Genomic DNA, 26,968 nt, shown 5'->3' with positions numbered 1-26,968 from the left:
AGTGGCGCAATCTCAGCTCACTGCAAGCTCCACCTCCCGGGTTCACACCATTCTCCTGCCTCAGCCTCCCAAGTAGCTGGGACTACAGGCACCCACCACCATGCCCGGCTAATTATTTTTGTATTTTTAGTAGAGACGGGGTTTCACCGTGTTAGGCAGGATGGTCTCGATCGCCTGACCTCGTGATCCACCACCTCGGCCTCCCAAAGTGCTGGGATTACAGGCGTGAGCCACCATGCCCGGCCGAAAAGAAACACTTTTATACTGCTGGTGGGAATGTCAACTAGTACAACCACTATGGAAAACAGTATGGAGATTATCTTTAAAGAACTAAAAATAGAACTACCATTTGATCCAGCAATCCCACTACTGGGCATCCACCCAAGAAAAAGAAGTCATTATATGAAAAAGACACTTGTATATACATGTTTATAGCAGCACAATTCACAATTGCAAAAACATAAAACCAGCCCAAATGCCCACCAATCAATGAACGGATAAAGAAAATGTGGTGTACATGTACACCACAGAATACTACTCAGCCATAAAAAGGAATGAAATAATGGCATTTGCAGCCACCTGGATGGAGTTGGAGACCATTATTCTAAGTAAAGTAACTCAGGAATGGAAAACCAAATGTAGTATGTTCTCACTTATAAATGGAAGGTAAGTTATAAGGACACAAAGGCACTGAGAATGATACAATGGATCAGGCATGGTGGCTCACACCTGTAATCCCAATATTTTGGGAGGCCGAAGTGGGTGGATCACAGGGTCAGAAGATCGAGACCATCCTGGCTAACACGGTGAAACTCCGTCTCTACTAAAAATACGAAAAAAATTAGGCCGGGCGTAGTGGCTCACGCGTGTAATCCCAGCACTTTGGGAGGCCGGGGTGGGTGGATCATGAGGTCAGGAGATCAAGACCATCCTGGCTAACACAGTGAAACTCTGTCTCTACTAAAAATACAAAAAATTAGCCAGGCATGGTAGCACATGCCTTTAGTCCCAGCTACTTGGGAGGCTGAAGCAGAAGAATTGCTTGAATCCAGGAGGCAGAGGCTGCAGTGAGCCGAGATCTCACCACTACGCTCCAGCCTGGTGACAGAGCGAGACTCCATCTCAAAAAAAAAAAAAGATACAATGGACTTTGGGGACTCTGGGGGAAGGTTGGGAGAGGGATGAGGAGTAAAAGACTATGCATTGAGTACAGCATACACTGCATGGGTGATGGGTGCAACAAAATCTCTGAAATCATCACTGAAGAATTTATCAATGTAACCAAACACCACCTGTTCCTCAAAAACTATTGAAATAATTTAAAAAAAAAATAACGATATATAATGTTGTTGGTATTGTATACAATGAGAACAACTCTTGAAAATTATTCTTAGGAGCTTAAAATGAGAACAGTCATTTACTTAGCAGTATTTTACATGCAGGTGGCTTGGGGAATTTGTGGTGGGGTTTCTTTTTTTTTGAGACAGAGTCGTGCTCTGTCACCCAGGGTGGAGTCTAGTGGCGTGATCTCGGCTCACTCCAACCCCCGCCTGCCAGGTTCAAGCAATTCTCCTGCCTCAGTCTCCTGAGTAACAGGGACTACAGGTGCACGCCACCATGCCTGGCTAATTTTCACCATGCTAGCCAGGCTGGTCACGGAATCCTCACCTTGTAATCCGCCCACCTCGGCCTCCCAAAGTGCTAGGATTACAGGCGTGAGCCACTGCTCCCAGCCAAATTTGTGGGTTTCTTAATAAATGTCATATAAATGTTCTAAACTGAATATCAAGAGCCAAGCTCGGTGACTCACACCTGTAATCCCAGCACATTGGGAGGCCAAGGTGGGCAGACCACCTGAGATTTTTAGTAGAGACAGGGTTTCACCATGTTGGCCAGGCTGGTCTCAAACTCGTGACCTCACGTGATCCACCCACTTCAGCCTCCCAAAGTGCTGGGATTACAGGCATAAGTCAACACACCAAGCCTCCTTCAGTTATTTTTATGCTACCGCCTATGTGTGTGTATAAGCATGGGCATATGTGTACTATTAATACTTGCTCACTCTGTTACTGGCCTGCTATAAATGAAACATACAACGAGCAGAACACATAGCACACAACATAACAGAAGGAGTCACTGCCATACCTGGGTTATTGTTAACATTACTTTTGGGTGGCTTCTGAACCGGTTTGGGAAGCGTAGATTCAGTCAAAGCTTTATTGGCAACAGCCTGTTGAGCCTTCTTTATACTGCTGCCTTCGGATTCCCATGTCTGCTCACCAAGACTCAGCTGCACTGAGAACATCTTAGAAAAACATAAATGGACAAAGAAAACATTAAGAATTTTCCAAGAAATAAAATGGGCTGTCTGAGAGAAAAATAAACATCATAGAATCAGAATTTTAGAGCTAGAGGTGACCTTACATACAGATCATATGCAACAAAATCTTACTCTACCTAGCGAAGAAATTTTAAGAGAGTACCAAATTCTGTTCTATCCTATCCAAAAGCTTAGTAGCAGACCTAGGTGTACATTTTGGGTAGAATAAATCGAGAAGCAATCTTTCCTCTAAATGGAATCACAATGTTAATGTCCTTCAAATGGTCCTCAAAAAAGTAGAATAAGTACAAAGAATAAGAGAAAACTATAAGAGAAGCCAAAAGACCATGTGTCTATAATTTATAAAATCTAATTCCTTGAATGTTACATTTAGCACAATCTAGGCAATGAGTCAGGCAATTCTATTAAATATTATACTACAAAAAAAACTCTGAATCTCCACAACAAACATTGAGCCAATCACTAAATTCTGTCCATTTTAACATCATAAATATTTCTCAAATCTTCCTCTCTCTGCCAACTGGATCCAGCCTTTCATCATCTTTAGGCTGGACATAATATCCTTCCTGCTGCTAAAACTATCTTTCTAAAACACAAATCCAATTTCATCACCCCAATCAACAGCAGGTTAAAACCCTTCAACTGTTCCTGTTTTAGCATGGCACAAAGGCTCTACCTGTGCATCCTCATCTCACACACATCCTTCCTCTCACATGTCCTACATTCCATTCTCACTCTATTTCCATATGAGCCCCCAAACCTATTCTTCACCTTTAAAATTTAGAATCAAGTTACATGATATGCACATAATTGGTTTCACTCCAGACTGCTTATTACTTTCTAGGAATACTAGGGATTAACTTAAAATTACTTATTAATTACAAAAAATATGTATTATTGCAGAAAGGAGATCAGATACCTTCACTAAGTCAGCATCACCAATAATCATGCAAATTGACATCATGTACCCCCTGATACGATCCAATGAGAAGTACACATCAACAACCATGTAGTAATCTTGGCCAAAAATGTTTAATCTGAATCTAATCATAGGGAAACAATCAGAGAGATCTAGATTACAGGATGTTCTATAAAACAAATGGCCTAGGCTCCAAAAATGTCAATGTCATAAAAGGTTTAGAAAAAAAAAAAAAAAAAAAAGGCAGGGAGGACATTAAAGAGACATGAAAAGACATGATAAATACAACTCATGATCCTTGATTATATCTGAAATGGGAAGGGGAAAAAAAGCTATAAAGGACATTTAGAGGACAACTGGGGAAATGTGACTATGAACTATATATTAAGTAATAGGTTTAGCCAGGATTAAATTTCTTGTGTGATTAATAGTATTGTGGTTATGAAGAAGAACACCTTTAGTCTTACAAGATAGACATGTAAGTATTTAAAAGTGAAGTGTCATGGTAGCTGAAATTTACTTTCAAATTGTTCAAGGAAAAAGTGTATGTCAATATAGAGGGAGCCAGAAATAAAGTAATGTAGCAAATGTGGCAAATAAATTAACAATCAGTGAATCTAAAACATACATGAGTGTCTATTACACCCCTCTTTCCATTTTTTCTGTAGATTTTTAATTACTCAAAATAGAGAATTGGGATTTGTCATTTGAAATTCACAACATAAACATACCTGTTTAAAGTGATTAATTTTTCTTTTATTCTAATTCAGTTTAAAATATATACCTAAAATGTATCTTTAATATCTGTCTGGTTTCGCAATGATTTTTCAATGACTAGCTCTTTGTTTTCCTTCAAATTTCGGTATTTAACAAAGAACTTTGCCAAAAATAAGAAAGTTTGAAGGTTTCACATGATATATATAATATATATAATCTTACATATAGCTCATATGCTTGAAAACAGAAATACCCAAATAAATGACCTTCAGATTCCTGATTGCATCAGGAAAGCATATTAAATTTACTCTGCATGTCTCCAGATCTGACCTCTCCCAAACAACAATCACATAAATCTAATTGTCTACTTGGTATTTCCACAAACTCAAGAGGTAAAGGTCAAACAAAACATTGCCTCCTCCACTCTACCCGGTCCAAATCAGTTCATACCCCAAAATGTTGCATTCATTATCTCCCAACAGTTCAGGTTCAAACCTCAATAGTTTCCTTTATCCTTGCCTTCCTAAGGCTTATTTAACATCTCATAACTCTTCCTTGTTATTTCTATTGTCACCTCCTTAGTCTAAGGCTCCTATATACTCAGACTCAATATACTTCATTTAGCTCCTATCTCTAATCTTTCCTGCCTCCTAATCATCCAGATGTCACCATTTTCCCAATCTCATGAGCCAGACACCTTTGAGAGGTCTTCCCTTCTCTCCTGCTTCCAATTAACAACTATTGATTCAACTAAATGTTTTTCAGACCTGGCCTCCTTTCTTTATACTAAGATATATACATGCACCAATGTCTTAGTGGAGAATATCAGTACCTCTCCCCTAAACTATCGCAATACCAGCTGTGGCATATAAGAAATAGGTATTTGGTCTGTGGCCCTGGTTCCTAACACAGAGCTCCCAAAACCTTGTAATTTCTCGAGGGACAGGAGAGCTAGGAGCATTTTTGTTCTAATATTTGGTCTTTGATCCCAATTTCTAACACAGAGCTCTTAAATTCCTTGGAATTTCCCGGGTGACAGGAAATTTGTATTCTAATGAGCCAATTCTTGGCAGGCCCCTGGATAGAGAGCTAGTCTGAGGGCTAGTCACCAGAAAAACTAAGCCATGGTTAGAAACTTCATTTTTAGCCCCACCCCATTCCTATCCGCCATGGAGGAAAGAGGGGCTGGAAACTGAGTTAATAATCAATCATGACTATGTGATGGAGCCTCCGTAAATATCCCTAAAAGATAGGGTTCAAAAAGCTTGCAGGCTGAACACACTGAGGTGCTGCAGGGTGGCACACCCAGACAGGGCTTGGAAGCTCCATTTCCCTTCTCACACACTTCATCCTATGTACTTTTTCTTTTTTTTTTTCCCCAGAGATAGACTCTTGCTCTGTTGCCCAGGCTAGAGTGCAATGGCACAATCTCGGCTCGCTGCAACCTCCACCACCCAAGTTCAAGCAATTCTCCTGCCTCAGCCCCCCAAGTAGCTGGAATCACAGGCACACGCCACCACGCCCGGCTAATTTTTGTGTTTTTAGTACAGATGGGGTTTCACCATGTTGGCCAGACTGGTCTCGAACTCTTGACCTTGTGATCCACCTGCCTCAGCCTCCCAAAGTGCTGGGATTACAGGCGTGAGCCACTGCGCCCGGCCCTCCTATGTACTCTCTATCTGGCTGTTCACCCATATAGTTCAGAATATCTTTTATAACAAAACTAGTAAATATAGGTATGCATTCCCCTGAGTCTTGCGAGCTGTTATAAGAAATTATGGAACCTGAGAAGAGGGTGCTGGGAACCCCCAGTTTACAGCCAGTTGGTCACAAGTTTAGAAGACCCAGATTTGTGACTGTCATGTGAAGTGAGAGCAGTGTTGTGGGACTGAGCCCTTAACCTGCAGGGTCTACACTAACCATGGGCAGTTAGTGTCAGAATTTAGTTAAACAGTAGGACCATCCAGTCAGTGTATGGGGACAATTCAAGAATTTGCTGGCGTGGGAAAAAACCCCACATATTTAGTGTCAGAAATGAAGTGTTACAGCCAGGTGTGGTGGCTTATGCCTGGAATCCTAGCACTTTGGGAGGCCAAGGTGGGAGGATCACTTGAGCTTAGAAGTTCGAGACCAGCCTGGGTAACACAGAGAGAGCTCGGCCCTAATAAAAATGTAAAATATTCTCCAGGCATGGTGGTGTGCACCTATAGTATCAGCTACTGAGGAGGCTGAAGCAGGGAGATTCCTTGTGCCCAGGAGATCAACGCTGCAGTGAGCTATGACTGCACAACTGTACTCTAGCCTGGGCAACAGAGCAAGACCTTATCTCAAAAACAAATTTTTTAATTAAAAAAAAAAATTTAAGTGCAGTGTTGAAAGTATAGAAAAAAAAATTCTTTCTACTATCTTAAAGCAGTTCCCTTAATATCAGACTTTCCCATTGAAACTACCATTCTCACCACCATCAACATGAACTTTCTGTAAAATGTAAGTATTTCCATGACAATCTTAAGCTTTTCTAAAATCTCTCTTAAGATTCCTACTACAGTAAAAGTTTAGTAGTTTTAAGACGGAATGCTGGAGACACACTGTTTATGAATTTAAGCCACAGCTTGACCATTTACTATGTACAACACTGGGCAGTCAATTATTCTTTCTAACTTTCAGTTTCTTACCTCTTTAATGAAATGGGGCCAACAAGAACACATGGTTAGTTGTGAAAATTAGGACAAAACGGTGTAAATGCCCCCATTTGAAAGTCAGAGATTGTCAAACTAGATAAAATGCAAAATCAAACTACATGCTACCTAAAAAAAACTGTACTTCCAATATAAAAGCACATACAGTTTTAAAGTAATAGGACAAAAAACATATACTCACATAAATCAAGGAGAAATTAGAATGGCTATATATATCAGACTAAGTGGATTCCAGAGTAAAGACTGTTACCAGTGGTAACAAAGGTCATTTCATATGAATAAAGAAAGCAATTAAGAAGACCCTGTTATCCTAAACATTTAGGCACCTAATAACACAGCTTAAATAAATGAAGCAAAAACTGACAAAACTTAAACTAGAAAATTGTCAAAATCAGATTTAATACTCCTTATCAAAAACTGATACAAGCAAAAAAAAAAAAAAAAAACCAAGAATATAGTACAGTTGAACAACACCATCAGCCAACACAATCTGATCAACACTGTTAGAATACTCCAACCAAGAAAAGTAGAATATACACTTGTTCTCTATTGTTCACAGAGCGTTTACCAAGACGGACCATTTTCTGGGCCATAAAATAAGTCTCAATAAATACAAAGAATTCAGACCACACACAAAGTATGTTCACCGGGTAAAATTACAGAGCAGGGTAGAGTAAAATTACAGAGGAAGGTAGAGTAAAATTACAGAGGAGGGTGGAGCAAGATGGTGGAATAGAAGCCTATACCAATCATCACTCCCACTGGAACACCAAATTTTAACAACTATGGACACAGAAAAGCACCATTACAAGAAACAAAAATCAGGTGGACAATAACAGTACCTGGCTTTAACTTCATATTGCCAAAAGAGGCATTGAGGAGGGTAGGAGAGTCCTGAATTGCCAACACCAACCCTCTGCCACACTCCCAGCAGCAGCCATGTGGTGTGGAGAGAAAATCTGTACACTCTGAGAAAGGAGAGCACAGTATTGGAAAACAGTACATTAAACTCAGTGCTGCCCTGGCACAGCAGACAATGAAGACGTGCTGGGCTCAGCCAGCACCTGCATAGGGAGGGAGGATCTGGACCAGCACGAACCGGAGGGGAATTGCCCATCATAGCAGTTGGAACTTGAATTTCTTGGCAAGACTTGCCACCACAGGCTGAAGTGCTCCAGGGTCCTAGATAAATTTGAAAGGCAGTCTAGGACTATACTTCTAGGCAACTTCTAGTGTGAGGCTGGACTTACAGTGAACTAGGACGGCACACAACCTAGGCAGACACCAGCTGGAATGGCTAAGGGAGTGCTTATGCCATCCCTCCCCTAACCCCAGGCAGTGCAACTTGTAGCAACGAAAGTGTCTACTTCCTTCTGCTTAAGGAGAGGAAAGTGAAGAAAAAAGAGAACTTTGTTTTATATTTTGGATATCAGCTAAGCCACCATAGGATAAGGCACCAGGCAGAGCCGTGAGGCCCCCATTCCAGGCCCTAGCTCCAAGACAACATCTGTAGACACACCATGGGCCAGAAAGGAACCCACTGCCTTGAATGTAAGAACTCAATCCTGGCAGGATTCATTACCTGCTGACCAAAGAACCAATGGGTCCTGAATAATCACCACTGATACCCAGGGAGTATGCAGTGGGCTCTGACATGTGCTCTGGGCTCTGACATGTGCTGGTTTCAGGGGTGACCCAGCACATTCCCAGCTATGGTGGCTATGGTGAAAGACTCCTGTTTAAGAAAAGCAGGGGAAAAAGTAAAGGGAATATTGTCTTGTGCCCTAGGTACCAGCTCAGTCACAGTGGGGAAGAGCAAAAAGCAGGCTCTTGGGGTCCCCGAGTCCACACCTACGCTGGACAGCATTTCCGGATCTACTTCAGGGAGCCCACTGCCCTGAAGGGTGAGCCCGTGGACCAGTGGTGGTGTTGGTAGCCACAAGGAGAGGTTCCTGTGCCTGTGGAAAGGGGAGGGAAGAGTGGGAGAACCTTTGTATTATGGATTGAGTGCCAGCTTAGCCAAAATAGAAGAAAACATCAGGTAAATTGCTAAGGTTTTTGATTCCAATCCCTGGCTCTCAGACAGCATCTCTGGACACACCTGGAGCCTGGGGAAAAACCCGCCACCCTGAAGGGAAGGGCCTTGGGCAAGGCCAGTGCTGTGCTGGCTTCAGGTCTGACCCACAGCAATCCCAGGGATGATGACCAAAGAGGTGCCTGCATCACCACACCCCCAATCCCAAGTGACTTAGCACTCCAATTTGTTTGGGAGAAAGTAAGGAAAAAGAACAACAATCTCTGCCTGGTAATCCTGAGAATTCTTCCAGATCTTATCCAAGGCTGCCAAGGCTATACCTCTAACAAGTCTCCAAAAGCCACAGCATTGTTGGGATTGGGGCCCACGACCGTTCAAATTCCTGAAAAGCCTTCCCAAGGACAGGCATAAACAAGCTCAGACTCTGAAGACTACAGTAAATACCCAACTGCTTAAAGCCCAGACACCAACCAATATCTACAACCGTCAACACCATTCAGGAAAATATGACCTAACCAAATGAACTAATATAAAGCACAAGGGATCAAACTTGGAAAAAGAGAGATATATGACGTTTCAGGCAGATAATTCAAAATAGCTGTTTTGAGGAACCTCAAAGAAATTCAAGACAACACAGAAAGGGAATTCGGAATTCTTATCAGATAAATTTGACAAAGAGATCAAAATTAAAAAGAATCAAGCTTATATTCCAGAGTTAAAAATGCAACTGACATGATGTGGACTACATCAAAGTCTCTTAACAACAGAACTGATTAAGAAGAAAGAATTAGTGAGCTTGAAGACAGGCTATTTGAAATTACACAGTTAGAAAAGACAAAAGAAAACAAAATAAAAAGCAATGAAGCACACCAAAAACATCTAGAAAATAGCCTTAAATGGGCAAATCTAAGATTTACTGGCCTTAAAGAAAAGGTAGAAAAAGAAGTAACAGTAGAAATTTTATTCAAAGGGATAATAACAGACAATTTCCCAAACCAGAATGATAACAACATTCAAATACAAGGTTATAGAACACCAAGCAGATTTAACCCAATGAAGACTACCTCAAAGCATTTCAGAATCAAATTCCCAAAGGTCAAAGATAAAGAAAGGATCCTAAAAACAACCAGAAAAAAGAAAAAAATAACATACAATGGAGCTCCAATACAATTGGCAGCAGACTTTTGTTTTTTTGTTTGTTTTGTTTTGTTTTGAAACAGAGTCTCGCTCTGTCACCCAGGCTGGAGTGCAGTGACACGATCTTGGGATCTTGGCTCGCTACAATCTCCACCTCCCGGGTTCAGGCAATTATCCTGCCTCAGCCTCCCGAGTAGCTGGAATTACAGGTGTGCACCACCATACCCAGCTAATTGGCAGCAGACTTTTCAGTGGAAACCTTAAAGGTTAGGAGAGTGTGGCAAGACATATTTTAAGTGCTGAAGGAAAAAAACTTTCACCTAGAATAGTATATCTGGTGAAAATATCCTTTAAGTACAAAGGCGAGATAAAGACTTTCCCAGACAAACAAAATCTGAGGGATTTCATCAACACCAGACTTGTTCTACAAGAAATGCTAAAGGGAGTTCTTCAATCTGAAAGAAAAGGGTATTAATGAAAGAAGAAATCATCTGAAGGTACAAAACTCACTGGTAATGGTAAGCATACAGAAAAATACAGAAGAGTATAACACTGTATCTGTGGTGTATAAAGTACTCTTAACTGAAGTAGAAAGATGAAATAATGAATCAATCAAAAATAACAGCTACAACAACTTTTCAAGAAATAGTGAAATAAGACAAAGAGAAACAACAAAAAGTTAAAAAGCAGGCAGCAGGGACAAAGTTAAAGTGTAGAGTTTTTATTAACTTTCTTTTTGCAAGTTTGTTTATGCAATTGTGTTAAGCTGTCATCAGTTTAAAATAATGGGTTATAAGATAGTATTTGCACCGGCGCAGTGGCTCACACCTGTAATCCCAGTACTTTGGGAGGCCGAGGCAGGTGGATTGCTTGAGGCCAGGAGTTTGAGACCAGACTTGCCATCACAGCGAAACCCCATCTCTACTAAAAATAGAAAAATTAGCCAGGCGTGGTGGAGCACACATGTAACCCCAGTTACTCGGGAGGCTGAGGCATGAGAATCACTTGAATCTGGGAGGCAGAGACTGCGGTGAGCCAAGATCACGCCACTACACTCCAGCCTGGGAGACAGAGCAATACTCTGTCTCAAAAAAAATAATAATAAAATTTTTAAAAAATAAAAAAATTTAATTTTTAAAAGATAGCATCTGTAAGTCTCATGGTAACCTTGAATCAAAAAACATACAACAGATACACATCCAAAAAAAAAGCAATAAATTAAAGCATACCACCACAGAAAATCCTTTCACTAAAAGGAACACAGGAAGAAAGGAAAGAAGGAAGAAAAGACCAAAAACCAGCGGAAAACAAGTAACAAAATGGCAGGAGAAAGTTCCTACTTAGCAATAATAACACTGAATGTAAATGAACTAAACTCATCAGTCAAAAGACACAGAGTAGCTGAATGGAGGCACAAACAAGATCCAATGATCTGTTGCCTACAAGAAACACACCCCACCTATGAAGACACACACAGATGGAAAAGAGAGGGATGGAAAAACATATTCCATGGCAATGGAAACAAAAAAGAGCAGACATAGCTATACTTGTATCAGAAAAAGGAGTACAGATTTCAAGACAAAAACTCTAAGGAGAGACAAAAAAAGGTCATTATATAATGATAAAGGCGTCAATTCAGCAAGAGGATATAACAATTGTAAATATATACACAACCAACATTGGAGCACTCAGATACATAAAGCAAATATTATTACAGCAAAAGAGAAAGATAGACCCCAATACAACAGCTGGAGACATCAACACCCCACTTTCAGCACTGCACAGATCTCCCAGAAAGAAAATCAACGAAGAAACATCAGAGTTATTCTGCACTATAGACAAAATGGATCTAATAGATATTTACACATTTCATCCAAAGGCTGCAGAATACACATTTTTCTCCTCAACACATGGATCATTCTCAAGGATAAACCATGTTAGGTCACAAAACAAGTCTTAAAACACAGAAAAGAAAGAAAGGAAAGAAAGAAAGGAAGGAAAGAAAGGAAGAAAGGAAAACGAAAGGAAAGAAAGGAAAGAGAAAGAAAGAAAGAAATAGAGAGAGAGAGAAGGAAAGAAAGAAAGAAGGAAGGAAGGAAGGAAGGAAGGAAGGAAGGAAGGGAAAGAAAGAGAGAAAGAGAGAAAGAGAGAAAGAGAGAGAGAGAAAGAGAGAGAGAAAGAAAGAAAACCTGAATTAATATCAAGCATCTTCACTGACCACAATGGAATAAAACTACAAATCAGTAACAAGAGGAATTTTGGAAACTACACAAACACATAAGAATTAAACAATATGCTCCTGAATGACCACTTCAGTGAAGAAATTAAGAAGGGAATTGAAAAATTTCTTGAAACAAATGATAAACCAAAGCCTACAGGATACAGCAAAGGCAGTATTCAGAGGGAAGCTTATAGCTATATGCACCTACATCAAAAAACTGGAAAAATTTCAAACAAACAATCTAACAATGCACCTTAAAGTTAAAACTAGAAAAATAACAGCAAACTAAGCTCAAAATTAGTAAAAGAAAAGAAATAATAAAGATCAGAGCAGAAATAAATGAATTTGAAATGAAAAAATTATACAAGATCAATAAAAAAAGTTGGTGTTTTAGAAGATAAACATAATTGACAAAGCTTTAGCCAGACTAAAAAAAAAAGAAAGGCCCAAGTAAATAAAACCGTAGATGAAAAAGGAGACATTACAACTGATACAATAGAAATTCAAAGGATCATTAGCAACTACTATGAGCAACTATATGCCAAAAAATTGAAAAATCTTGAAGAAACAGACAAATTCCTAGACATATACACCCTACAAAGATTGAACTAGGAAGAAATCCAAAACCTGAGCAGACCAGTAACAAGTGAGGAGATCAAAGCAGTAATGAAAACTTTCCCAGTAAAGAAAAGGCCGGGACCCAATAGCTTCACTGCTGAATTCTACCAAATATTTAAAGTGGAACTAATACCAATCCTACTCAAACTATTCTGAAAAACAGAGGAGGAGAGAATGCTTCCAAACTCATTCTATGAGGCCAGTATTACCCTGATACCAAAAACCAAACACACATCAAAAAAAAAGAAAAAAAAAAACCTACAGACCAGTATCTCTGATGAATATTGATGCCAAAACTCTCAACAAAATACTAGCAAACCTAATCCAACAATACATTTAAAAGATCATTCATCACTACCAAGTGGGATTTATCACAGGGATGCAAGGATGGTTCAACACACACAAACCAATCAATGTGACAAATTATATCAACAAAATGAAGGACAAAAACCATACATTTCAATTGATGCCCAAAAAGCATCTGATAAAAGTTCAACATCACTTCGTGATGAAAACTCTCAAATAACTGGGTATAAAAGGAACATGCCTGAACATAATAAAAGCCATATATGACAGATCCATGACTAGTATCATAATGAGCCTTTCTTCTTAGGTCTGTAACACAACAAAGATGCCCACTTTCACCACTGTTATTCAAAATAATACTGAAAGTACTAGCTAGAGCAATCAGACAAGAGAAAGAAAGAAAGGGCATCCAAATTGGAAAAGAAGAAGTCAAATTATCATTGTTTGCAGATGATATGATCTTATATTTTAAAAAAACCTAAAGACTCCAACAAAAAACTGAAGGGGTGGCCTGCCCCTCCACACCTGTGGGTGTTTCTCGTTAGGTAGAACGAGAGACTTGAGAAAAGAAATGAGACACAGAGACAAAGTATAGAGAAAGAAAAGCGGGGGCCCAGGGGACCGGCGCTCAGCTTACAGAGGACCCACGCCGGCACCGGTCTCTGAGTTCCTTTAGTATTTATTGATAATTATCTTTACCATCTTAAAGATAAGGGAGTGGCAGGACAATAGGATCATTGTAGGGAGGAAATGGCAGTAAGACATATGAACAAAAACCTCTGTGACATGAATAAGTTTAAAGGAAAATGCTGTGCCTTGAGATGCATATGCAAACATCTCCATAAACCTTTTAGCATTACTTCAGCCTATCACATGGGGAGAAACCTTGGACAATACCTAGCTTTCCTAGGCAGAGGTCCCTGTGACCTTTGGCCGTATATGTGTCCCTGGGTAGTTGAAATTAAGAGAATAGTGATGACTTTTAACCAGCAAGCTGCCTTCAGGCACTTGTTTAACAAAGACACATCCTGCACAGCCCAAAATCCATTAAACCTTGAGTCACTGCAGCACATGTCTCTTGCAAGGACAAGGTTGGGGGTAGGGTCACAGATTAACAGCATCTCAAATACAGAACAAAATGGAGTCTCTTATGTCTACTTCTTTCTATATAGACACAGTAACGGGCTGATCTCTCTTTCTTTTCCCCACAAAAACTATTAGAAAGATAAACAAATTTAGTAAAGTTGCAAGATACAAAATAAACATACTAAATCAGTAGCATTTCTATATGCCAACAGTGAACAATCTGAAAAAGAAATCAAAAAAGTAATCCCATTTATAATAGCCTTAAATAAAATTTAATACCTAGGAATTAACTCAATCAAGGAAGTGCACAATCTCTACAATAAAAATTATAAAACACTGATGAAAGAAACTGAAGAGGACACAAAAAAACAGATTGGAAGAATCAAAGTAACCTACAGACTCAACGCAATCTCTATCAAAATATCAATGACACTCTTCAGAAAAATAGAAAACACAATCCTAAAATTTATATAGAATCACAAAAGACCCAGAATAGCCAAGCTATCCTGAGCAAAAAGAATATAACTGGAGGGACCACATTACCTGACTTCAAATTACACTACAGAGCTATAGAAACCAAAACAAAATGGTACTGGCATAAAAACAAACACACAGACCAATGAAACAGAATAGAGAATCCAGAAACAAATCCACACACCTACAATGGACTCATTTTCGACAATGGTGTCAAGAACATACACTGAGGAAAAAACAGTCTCTTCAATAAATAGTACTGGGAAAACTGGATATCCATATGCAGAAAAATGAAATTAGACCCCTATCTATTGCCATATACAAAAAAATCAAATCAAAATGGATTAAAGACTTAAATCTAAGACCGCAAACTATGAAACTATTACAAGAAAACATTGGGGAAAATCTTCGGGACACTGGAGTGAGCAAACATTTCCTGAGTAATACCCCACAATCACAGGCAAAAATGGACAAATGGGATTACATCAAGTTAAAAGCCTTCTGCACAGCAAAGGAAACAGTCAACAAAGTGAAGAAACAACCCACAGAATGGGAGAGAAATATGTGCAAACTATCCATCTGACAAGGTATTAATAATCAGAATATATAAGAAGCTAAAATAACTCTACAGGAAAAAAAAATCTAATAATCCAATTTAAACAGCAAACAGGTATACAAAAAAGTGCTCAACATCACTGATCATCAGAGAACTACAAAACAAAACTACACTGAGATACCATCTTGCTCAAGTTAAAATGGCTTTTATCCAAAAGTCAAGCAATAATAAATGCTGGCAAGGATGTGGAGAAAAGGGCACCCTCATACGTTGTTAGTAGGAATGTAAATTAGTACAACCACTATAGAGAACAGTTTGGAGGTTCCTCAAAAAACTGAAAATAGAACTACCATACAATCCAGCAATCCCACTGCTGGGTATATTCCCAAAAGAAAAGGAATCATATATTGAAGAGATATCTGCACTCCCATGTTTGTTAGGAGTGCTTACAATAGCTAAGATTTGGAATCAACCTAAATGTCCATCAACAGATGAATGGATAAAGAGTGGTATTTATACACAATGGAGTACTATTCAGCCATAAAAAAGAATGAGATCCTGTCATTTGCAGTAACATGAATAGAACTGGAGGTCACTATGTTAAGTGAAATAAGCCAAGCACAGAAAGACAAACATTGCATGTTCTCACTTATTTGTGAGCTCTAAAAATCAAAACAATTGAATTCACAGAGAGAGAGAATAGAAGGATGGTTACTAGAGACTGGGAAAAGTAGCAGGGAGGATGAAGGGATGGGATGATGGTTAATGGGTACCAAAAAAAAATAGAAAGAATGGATAAGACCTAGTATTTGACAGCAGCACACAGGGGGACTATAGTCAATAATAATTTAATTTTACACTTTAAAATAACTAAAAGAGTATAATTAGATTGTTTGTAACACAAAGGATAAATGCTTGAGGCTTTGGATACCCAATTTCCATTATGTGATTGTTATGCATTGCATGTCTAATCTATCTGAAATATGTATGTGAAAAAAAGATTAGTAGCTGCCTGGGGTCTCAGGTACAAAGAGAGATGATTACAACAAAGAATGAGAAAATTTTGTGAGACAATGGAAATGTTTGTTCTTTTTTTTCACATAGAAATTTTGGTACATGCAACGTACCAAATACAAAATATCTCATGTACCACATAAATATATACACCTCATAAATATATATACCTACTATGTATCCACAAAAATTAAAAATAATTTTTTAATTAAAAAAGAGACAAAGAACATTATTATTGATAAAAGGGTCAATTCATCAAGAAGATAAAACAACTATAAACATATGCACCAAACAGAATAAAGAACTCCCAAAACTGAACAATAAAACAAACAACCCAATAAAAAATAATGGGCAAAGATCTGCACAGACACTTCACTAAAGGTATACACTGATGACAAACACACAAAAAGATGGCCAACATTATCAGTCACTACGGAAGTGCAAACTGAAACCACAATGAGATACCACCACACACCTATTAGAATGGCTAAAATTAGAAAGGCTGACTATATAACCTGTAGGCAAGGGGGCAGAAAAACTAGAACGCTCATACACCGCTGAGGAGAATGTAAAATGGTACAACTACTTTTGCAAAAAAAAATCTGGCAATGTCTTAAAAAGTTAAACATGCATCTGCAACATGTTCCTGGCACTCTTATTACCAAAGAAACAGAGAAAATAAAATAGAGAAAGAGAAAAGGTAATATATGTCTGATATGATTTGGGTCTGTGTCCCCACCAAATTTCATGTTGGATTGTAATCCCCAATGTTGGAGGTGGGGTCTGGGGACTGGATCATGGGGGTGGATTTCTCATGAATGGTTTAGCGCCATCCCTTGCTACTGTCCTCACAATAGTGAGTTCTCATGAGATCTGGTCATATAAAAGTGTGTGGGACCCCCACCCCACCCAATCCCCACATTGCTCCTGCTTTTACCATATGACATGCCTTTTATTTCCACCATGATTGGAAGTATCCTGAGGCCCCCCCACAAAAGCAGATGCTGCTATGCTTCCTGTAGAGCCTGCAGAACCATGAGCTAACTAAATCTCTTTTCCTATAAATTAGCCAGTCTCAGGTATTTATAGCAACACAAGAATGGACTAACACAATGTCTACGTGAAGACTTCTATACAGATGTTCAAATTAGCTTTATTATAATAGCAAAAAGCTAAAAACAATCAAAATATGCATCAACAGATGAATATCCAAAAAACGAAGTGTGCTATATCCACATAATGGACTACTACTCAATAATAAAAAGGAAGAAATACTGACACACAAAAAGCATGAGCAAACTCGAAATAACTACGCTAAGTGAAAACAGTCTGGTAGGAGTACATACCACTATATGATTACATTTATATAGTTTTAGAAACTGCAAACTAATCTACAGTCACAGAAAGCAGATTAGTAGCTGTGTGGGGTCCCAGGTACAAAGAGAGATGATTACAACAAGGAACGAAAAAATTCTGTGGGACACTGGAAATGTTTGTTCTTTTTTTTCCACATAGATATAAAGCAGAAACAATACTTTTGGCATGGGTTAAATTATGAAAGAAATCAGTTTGCATTGCTTCAAAAAATGTTCTCCCATCTTTTTAGTATATTCTCTCTCATGACTCTACTACATTTCCCTTCCACTATCCTTACTCTCTATACGCCCATTGCAAATGTACATAGAAAGAAAATGATGATTTCATCGTGTCTGAAAACTATGTATTCAAGAGGCATATCCTACAGCTCAAAATCTCTGTTCTAGCTCGATACTCAACCAATTGATGAAATCCCCTCATATAACAACCCCTACATACAATCAGCCAAATTCAGGATGTAGAACATTTTATAGGACAAATTACTCTATTTCTGCAACAAATCAATGTCATAGGAAAAGAAGGGATGGGGATAAAGGGAGTGTTAGTATTAATAAATAAAAGAGACCAAAGAGATATAGCTACCAAATGTAATACACAATCCTTGTTTGGACCCTATTTGAATAAAGCAAATGTAAAAAGACATTTTTAAGTCTAATAAAGATGGATACAGACCATGTATTACATAATATTTGGGCTTATTAATCTACTCATAATGACGGTGCAGTGGGCAATTTTTTTAAAGGTCCTTATCAGTTACAGATGCATACCAAAGCACTTATGAGTGAACAGACATAATTCTTTTAAGAACTTCAGTTGAAAAAAGTGGGTAGGGGGTGGTAAATAAATTTATCTTGGCAAAATATTGATAATGTTGAAGTTTAACATTGGTGTCTATTTCAAATTTTTCATAATAAACTAAAATTAAGTTTTTTTGTTTTTGTTTTTTTTGTTTTGTTTTTTTGTTTTTTTGAAACAGAGTATCCCTCTGTCTCCAGGCTGGAGTGCAGTGGTGCAATCTCGGCTCACGGCAACCTCCGCCTCCCACATTCAAGCAATTCTCCTGCCTCGGTCTCCCGAGTAGCTGGGACTAAAGGTGCACGCCACCATGGCCAGCTAATTTTTTATAGTTTTAGTAGAGACAGGGCTTCACCATTTTGACCAGGATCATCTTGATCTCCTGACCTCATAATCTGCCCACCTTGGCCTCCCAAAGTGCTGGGATTACAGGCAAAAGTAAGATCTTAAGATGTTGGTGGGTTTCATAATGAATGTTATGAGACAAAGCTCCTAACAGCATGATATGCACCTTATTTATTTTCAGTGCAGGAACAGTGCCTGTCACATAGTAAATACTCAACAGACCTTTTACTAAGTGGTTGTTTTAGTCCTATATATGACTAATAAGCAATAATATAATTATTTGAGTACCTCCATCATCAACACAATGCTGAAGAACTTACAAATCGTCACTCCATTATACCACTTTATGAAGTATTATACTACTCCATTTACAGATAAGAAAACTGAGACTTTAGTTGTTCAAGGTCACACAAGCTGGGCAATGAAGGGCAAAGATCAAGCTGGGCAACTCTAACAAAGATTTTTTTTTTTTAAGACTATTTGGTTTAAGGGCCAGTGAATGACACTGCCTCCCTCAGTGATAGCCTTTCCAAAGTAAACCATCTCAAAGTATCAGCACTAGTGCAATTTACTTGAAACTTAGCCATGCCTACCAACAAATTATCAGAATAGGAAAATAATGGAAAAGAAGAAAATACCATTTTATGTTATTCATGGCTCTCTTCCTCATATTCTAATTAAAACAGCCTTCTTTCGAGATTTGAGCAAACCAAAACAATAATCTGTAGAAAAAATAACTGTATACAGGTACCTAGGAAACAAAGCAATATTACAATAACTCCCATTATTATAAGGTATACTAACTTGTTTCAGAGTTCAATTAAAAACTGAGCAGAAAAATAAAAGAAGGCAAGGCAAAGATCAAAATTATTTTTTTAATAGTCACATATTAAAAGTTGTTCAGAATCTGTGATACTCAATGGGGGAAAGAGGAAAGCATATAAACGTAAGATAGGTCACTACCTGTCAGCATGATATATGAGAAGATAATTCCATACCACACTGAAGACATTAACCTCTGTCCTGCGTTTCCCAACTCTGGCTGTACTTTTGAGTCACTTCAGAGCTTTAAAAAATTCCTGATGTGTGGGCTTCACCCAAGACTGATTAAATTAAGGGGATGAGACTCAGGCATAAGTATTTTTTAAAGCTCCCAAAATGATTCCAATTAACAGCCAAAGATGAGAACCACTTATCTATATGTCAGCATACGTGTAGTGTGTGTGTGAACTGCCATATAATTAATGTACCGACAAAAAAAAAAAATTTTTTTTTGAGACTGAGTCTCACTCTGTAGCCCAAACTGTAGTGCAGTGGTATGATCTTGGCTCACTGCAACCTCCACTTGCCAGGTTCAAGCGATTCTCCTGCCTCAGCCTCCCAAGTAGGTGGATTATAGGCACGTGCCACCACACCCTGGCTAATTTTTGTATTTTTAGTAAAGACGGTGTTTTGCCATGTTGGCCATGCTGCTCTCAAACTCCGACCTCAAGTGATCCTCCTGCCTCGCCCTCCCAAATTTCTGGGATTACAGGCATGAGTCACCACACCCAGCCCCAAGAAAATTAATAAGTTAAAACTAGGTTTAAATTTTTCTTACCAGAGATCATCATTAATTTCATTAAAATACATTTTATGTCTCACCTAAAGGCCACTGATAGACATGCATGAATGAAAATGATTTTGCTTTTCACAAAAAGGATCCAGACTTAGCCAATTAGGATTAATATTAACTATATTATTATGTAAACTCATAAATATCATGTTTCACTCAAGAACATGCCAATTATTCTAGTACTCTTTTACAAAATAAGCAAGCTACAGGCTAAGGGGGGTGGTCTATCACCAAAGCACCTGCAGCAACAGGCATAGGTTGGCAAAAGGGGTCTCCAAATCTCCTTAAAATCAAGGGAATCCTGGGACTATCGAGAAATAAGAAGAGACCCACTGTTGTCTACTTTCATCACAACAAACCTGTTTAGCCTTTAAAACCCCAGCAGTGAGACAAAGAGATAGATACAAGGCCAATTCATAAACCCTTCCAAAAATTACAATGGATTCCTAAAGAATCTTAAGGAAATCCAAATCCTCCTAAGAGTCCTCCAGAAACTTCCCAGGTAGCCTGGCCTTCCTTTATCACATATAGAGGATAGGGATGGTGTCACTAACTGTTAAGAGTAGTCTAGCTCTTCACTCTTGGGAGAAGGCGGCAGAAGAAGCAAAACTGGAGAAATGGCCTTGAAGAGGTGAAATGGGTTGGGATCCAGGACACAATGGAGGAGCTGGGCAAGTCAGCTGAGGGTACCTACATAAAAGGCACATAACATTTAAGCAGGTTAAAGAGCTATGTGAGGATTGGGGAAAGTGAGGAAGAGTAAAAAGGTGGCAGAATCAATGGATCTGCAGTATGAAAGGACTGTGGAAGTCAAATTACCACAGGGAATGAACTAGAAAGTTAGGAGGCAAGTGTTACAGAAAGATGAAAGACTGAAATTAACATTATGCAGTTATTGGTAATGATAAAGTCAAGAATGTGATTATAGGCATGAGTGGCTGAAGAAGAGTAGAGAACAAGATCACTGGAGACGTTAAAGGAACTGAAAGGTCAACATATTGGAACAATCATCTGTTTAGGTGTTGAAATCACCAAAAATTAAAATGGGAAATGCTGAAGAGAATGAAAGTGAGCCATAAGAAATGTGATGTAATCACCCAGATGTGACTATCATGAGGCAATGTAGGCATGATGAGGCATGTCTGCTAACACGAAACTCAAAACTGGGAGATTGTCTCAAGGAAGAACACCTGGAACTAGCAATGAGGAGCAAAGAGTATATACTACAGGCACCAAGAAATGTAGAAGAGTAAAATACACACCCATAAATAAGCTCAGTCTAGCACAAAACTAATAACCAACATATATTACTGTACTACAACACAGTAACAGCTACCACAGAGAACTACAGGTCCTGCTGGAGGCCTAGTAGAGGGATCAGAGGTTTCACAAACGTGTGGAAGATGTAACATGGAGCTGAGAGCTCAACAATTAATAAGGGCAAAAGGACCTTCAAGGCAGAAAGACAATACAACTTAGGCAAAGGCAGAGAGATTTGAAAAGAACATGAAGCATTCTGAGAAATGCAAACAGTTCAACATGATTAAGGGCAGAATGAGCCAGAAAGAGAGTTAGGACATATACCTGGAAAGGTAGACGAAGGCTACAACTATCTTTTCTGCTAAAGCAAGAATAAAAGACACGAACAAATTAAATTGTTGCCCCTAAATCCTTCATAAAAACCACTAATAGAAAACAAAATTGATAAACTGTAGTTTCCTCTTATTTTCCTTAGTTTGTAGGAGATGCTAGGATGCAAATAACCCAATAGCCAGTTGCTTTAAGAAGTTTATCAACCCCTAGAGAACAAATGCTGCCACATTATACACAAATTTTATGATCATTATGATAATCTCCAATAGCCAAGATTTAAATGTGCTACAGGAAATTATGCACAACTAAGATATTTTAAGCAACTGAAGAGCTCAAACATAAATACATTAGTTGTAGATTTGTAACATGTATATATGCAAACATAAATGTATACAGCTATAAATAAAAACTGCTTTCCATTTAACAAAACAATATAAGTGAATGCAAAGATAATAACAACAGTGGTATATACCACTTTTATAAATGATTAACGTTAGAACTAAATATCACATTGGAAAAGATATCTCACTAGGTAACTGTTGGTATATTTACTGTCTCCATTTCTACTTTAGCAGCTGTGATTTAATGGAAAGCACACCATACTTGAGAGCCAAAGAAAATACATTCAAGTACTGGCACTGGCACTTGTGAACTATTAAGCAAGTCACTTAACTTTCCTGTGCCTGAGTTTAATTTACAAAATAGAAATCAAAAATCCATATCTCATGTGGTTTTATTAAGATTTATATGAAGTACCACATCTAAAAGAGCTTTGTAAACCATAGTGAACTACAAAATAGTTTAGTTACATACTTTGAAATATTATTAATGTAGAACTAAAAGCCTTTAAGCCATTCGCCAAACCCCCACTCCCCAAAATAAAGCACAATTAAAATCTGAGATGATAAATCTGTTAGTTTGATAAGTATGTCTCACCACCTCTCTTCATAACCTTACCTTTGAATGAGCAGGCCCTCTTTCATTCAGAAGTTTATACTGGGGTTGGACTCTATTGAAACGGGCTAACTCATTTACCAGACACATTGCAGTTTTCTCTTTTGGGTTTGCCATTTTATCTTGGAGAGAAGCTGTAAATAAAAAGGCTATAAAGTTTTTGTGAAGAATGACTTTACAAAATGGAAGAAAAACTAGTTTTGACTTTGTTAGATTGAAGGCAGACTGTATATTTAAATTATTTTCATGAATGTTGTATTTTAAAAATTCAGATTACCTAATGTCTTCCATTACATGCAACAAAAATAGGTATCACATTTTAAACGATAAATTAAGGTAAAATTTTTCCTAAATACCTAAGTTGTTCTATGTATAAAACAGCATGCTTAAAGATTTTAAAGTAAATTTATAATTTTTTATTTATCTTATAAACTTTCCCCTCAAAAAATTTACTAGAAACACATGTTTCCTGGTTCTTATTACTATGAAACTAAATTTTGTCTACCTTCTTGATCCTTTCATCTCAATTTTTTTCCTTCTCATTATGAGGTAGCATGTTAGAAAAAGCTCTAGACTTGGGAATCAGGTCCTAAGTTTAAGTACTAGCTCTTCCAACTACAATTTTTCTGTAACTCTAAGTAAATTAACTTCCCTTTCTGTTTTTTAAAATAAATTTTCAAAGTTGTAAAAAGAATAATTTAACAAGTGCCCATGTAGCTAACACCCAGTGCTTATTAACCATGTTCCATGTTTAACTCTTATTACCAAAAAGATGATACTCCATTCCTGTTAAGTTCCTTATATCTTTTACAGATTATTGATGTATGTGGTTCTATACTCACATAAATGGTATTATAGTATAATAATAAACATTCTCACAGTTTACTTTCTTCACTCTTCATTGTGTTCTCAAGACTTTTACTTATATAGATCTAGCACATTAATTTTAATTACCATAGAATTTCTATTACAATATTGCACCAGTTTTCTTATCCACTCCTCTACTGAGACACTGGGTTGTTTCCAGTTCTTCACTCTTAAAGAGAGTACGCTGTCAAATAGCTCTCAAAATGACTGTACCAAATTACCTTCCCCTACAATTTCTCCTCAAGCTCAAAAACATGGAATATAATCAAGTATTTTAATTTCTGATAATTTGATATTTGACAAACAGTATCCCATTATTGTTCTTTGGATATTTTTCTCCACTACTATTTTTTGTTTGTTTGGGTTTTTTTTGTTCGGAGACAGAGTCTCACTGTGTTGCCCAGGCTGGACTAAAACCCCGGGCTCAAGCTATTCTCCCTAATCAGCCTCCCAAGTAGCTGGAACTACAGGCTTCTATCCTTTTTTTTTTTTTTTTTTTGTATTATAGTTTTCAACTTTTCCTTTTATGGTCTGTGCTTTTTATGTCTTGTTTAGGAAGTCCTCTCTAACCGAAAAGGTCTCAATGATTTTACTTAAACTCACTAAGCCTTCTTTCCATAAAATAAGGGAAATAAATCTAACCCGCTTATGTCCCAAAGTTGTTGTGAGATTAAGAGTTGTAAATGTATGATGTGGTTTTCTAAACTATATCGCAAATACAAGGTACTATTATAGCTTCAGAATATTTTTCTAATACCACATTATTTTATCCTATATTTTTCCTTTCTCTCATTTATAGACACACTCACTTTTTTCTTTCACTTCCCATAAAAAAAAGCCAAAAAATATTTTAAAATCTAAGCATAAAACATGCAAGTGGATTACTTCCTGCTCATTTAAACTATAGTCACAATAAATACAGTTCAATTGTACTCACAATGAGAATACTTAAAATGAATGAAAATGGCTGGCTTTAGGAACTTCATCTACAAACTTCCCAGGCCAAAGTTTAATATTAAAAATAATATTCTTTTACATTTCTAATACTCTTAACAGGCCCAATAATTTGTACAATGGCTTGATTGTGATCATTATGATTAAGAAACTATTTTATATGAAAACTACATAAGCACCTGGTAAGACATAAGTAAACAGAAAGAGGATCTAAGCAACCAATTGTAGGGCCAAGGCAGTTGACAGTAGATTATACAATTAAGTCATTTTAAGTGGTTTCCAAACTAAAAAAAAAAAAAAAACCTAGTAATTATTATTACCTTTGGGAAAAGTACAAAAAAAAGTCAAGACAGTTTTGAGAAAATCTGCATTTTACCTATTCCATTGCGTATCACACAAATTTTATAAAACATCCTGTTCAATTTGGAAAGTCAGTCGATATAAGAAAAGAAAAGGTAACCTGAGACTATAATCAGTTTTGGCTTTTGCACACCATCGCATGAATTCAAGTGCAACAGACAGCACAGCCAATTTAATATCAAAGAGCAAAAGCAGAATAATTGGTTAAAAATGAGAAAATATTAAAGTCTGATAAAAATCAGCCAATTTTGCATAACACAAATAGTATTTATACTACCACTGTGTAATTTTCAAAATTCAGTAATGCTGAATATTCATCTGCTACAATGTAAAAAATATTAGAAGCATACGAACATAGCGTGAAAATTTTATACTATGAAAATTGCTAATAGCATAGGTTCTAAACATATTAAAAAGCGATTTAAATGGTTCATTTATAATGAAACCCTGTTTGATATGAAAACCTAATCTAAATCCTTTAAAGGAAAATGTTAACAAATAACAAGGTATAAAACTTATATTCCATTAATTCTGACTTCCTGCTTCATAAAAGTTAACATGAATACAGTAACACATTTTAATGGGTGACTGAAGTTTTGGTGTGAGAAGTGTCCAAGATCCCACTTTGATGAAGCTTCATAATTAAAATCAAAATGTTTAAAGTCGATAAATCAGGAAATAATTAGTCATAGTTGTAATGTTTTATTTTTAAAACGGATTAAAACAAACAGTTGTTCCTTTACTTAAAGAGAAATCTTAACAGCATTCCTACTTGACAGAGAGCTCAGTAATACAGCAGTAACTTTTAAACTACATAAAAATTTGGATAGAGCATCTATAAAAACAAACTGGTCTATAAAATCTGAGACACATAAACAAACTATATAAATCTTTTTTAGAGAAGTCAACAGTGCAAAAAAGTTAGAAATGCATATAACGTTACATAGGCATATATTTTCAAAGACCTATAGATGTTATCACTGAAGATATTTTGAAATAGGTTTCAAGTCAATTTGGTGGCTGGAATAGCAGAGACCTACTTAGAAGTAAATAAAATTAAGAAAAATGGATTCACAATCTCAGACTCTGCCACTTTGAAAGAGCATTGGCCACATGATGGTTAAGAGCCTGTTTTGGATATCTCTGTCACTTACTAATATCTGTGTGACCTTGAGAAAGTACTTAAATCTCACTTTTCCACAGAGTAAAACAGAGATAATAGTTGTTCTTATCTCACTGGATAATTGTATGGATTGAATGAGATTATACCAAACACTGCTAACAATGATTAAAAATTCATTATTATTCTGATTTAAACATTTGTTACAACAATTACACTATCATCAAATATTAAAACAGTGACATAGAAAGTCACGAAAAAAGAGTTTGTAAAACTAAGTAAAAATATTCTTAGTTAAAATATTCTGTTAGGATAAATTGATTTTATTCATACAAATAAACTTCTTGGCTGGGCGTAGTAGCTCACATCTGTAATCCCAGCTACTTTGGGAGGCAGAGGTGGAGAATCACTTAAGACCAGGGATTTGAGAACAGCCTGGACAACACAGTGAGACCTCATCTCTACAAAAAAATAAAAATATAAGCCATATGTCATGGCACATGCCTATAATCCTTGATACTCAGAAGGCTGAGATAGAAGGATTGCTTGAGCCCAGAAGTTCCAGACTGCAATCCAGCCTGGGTGACAGAGTGAGATCCTCTCTCAAAACAAAACAAAACAAAAAACAAACATATTTCTGTAGTACTCTGTGAAAAGCATGTATTTGTTATTATTTTTTCCACTGACTTATAAACCCATAAGCTTGTTTCCACTGAAAAATTCTCAAATATGATATAAATTATATTAAAGGTTAATATGTGCTAGGAAATATTCTACCTTCACTGATATGAACTTGATTAGATGTAACTTACAACTTTGATAAGAAACACTGGTAAAATACATATTTATAACAACAGTATTTGCA

At 37.2% G+C, this 26,968-nt stretch overlaps 1 protein-coding gene across 2 annotated transcripts in view; it reads right to left on the bottom strand.

Moving 5' to 3' along the window:
• The window catches only part of STAU2 (staufen double-stranded RNA binding protein 2), a 341,604-nt gene that overhangs the window by 280,825 nt on the left and 33,811 nt on the right, over positions 1–26,968 (bottom strand). For both annotated transcript variants that reach the window (XM_011982002.1, XM_011982001.1), the window contains one exon: positions 2,146–2,305. In XM_011982002.1, the coding sequence (XP_011837392.1) occupies positions 2,146–2,305 (160 nt within the window). The remainder of the gene's footprint in view (positions 1–2,145; positions 2,306–26,968) is intronic.

The sequence above is a fragment of the Mandrillus leucophaeus genome, unplaced genomic scaffold (assembly GCF_000951045.1).
Source record: "Mandrillus leucophaeus isolate KB7577 unplaced genomic scaffold, Mleu.le_1.0 Scaffold233, whole genome shotgun sequence".
In the NCBI taxonomy this organism is placed as follows: Eukaryota; Metazoa; Chordata; class Mammalia; order Primates; family Cercopithecidae; genus Mandrillus; species Mandrillus leucophaeus.
This window is presented reverse-complemented; position numbering and strand designations above follow the sequence as displayed.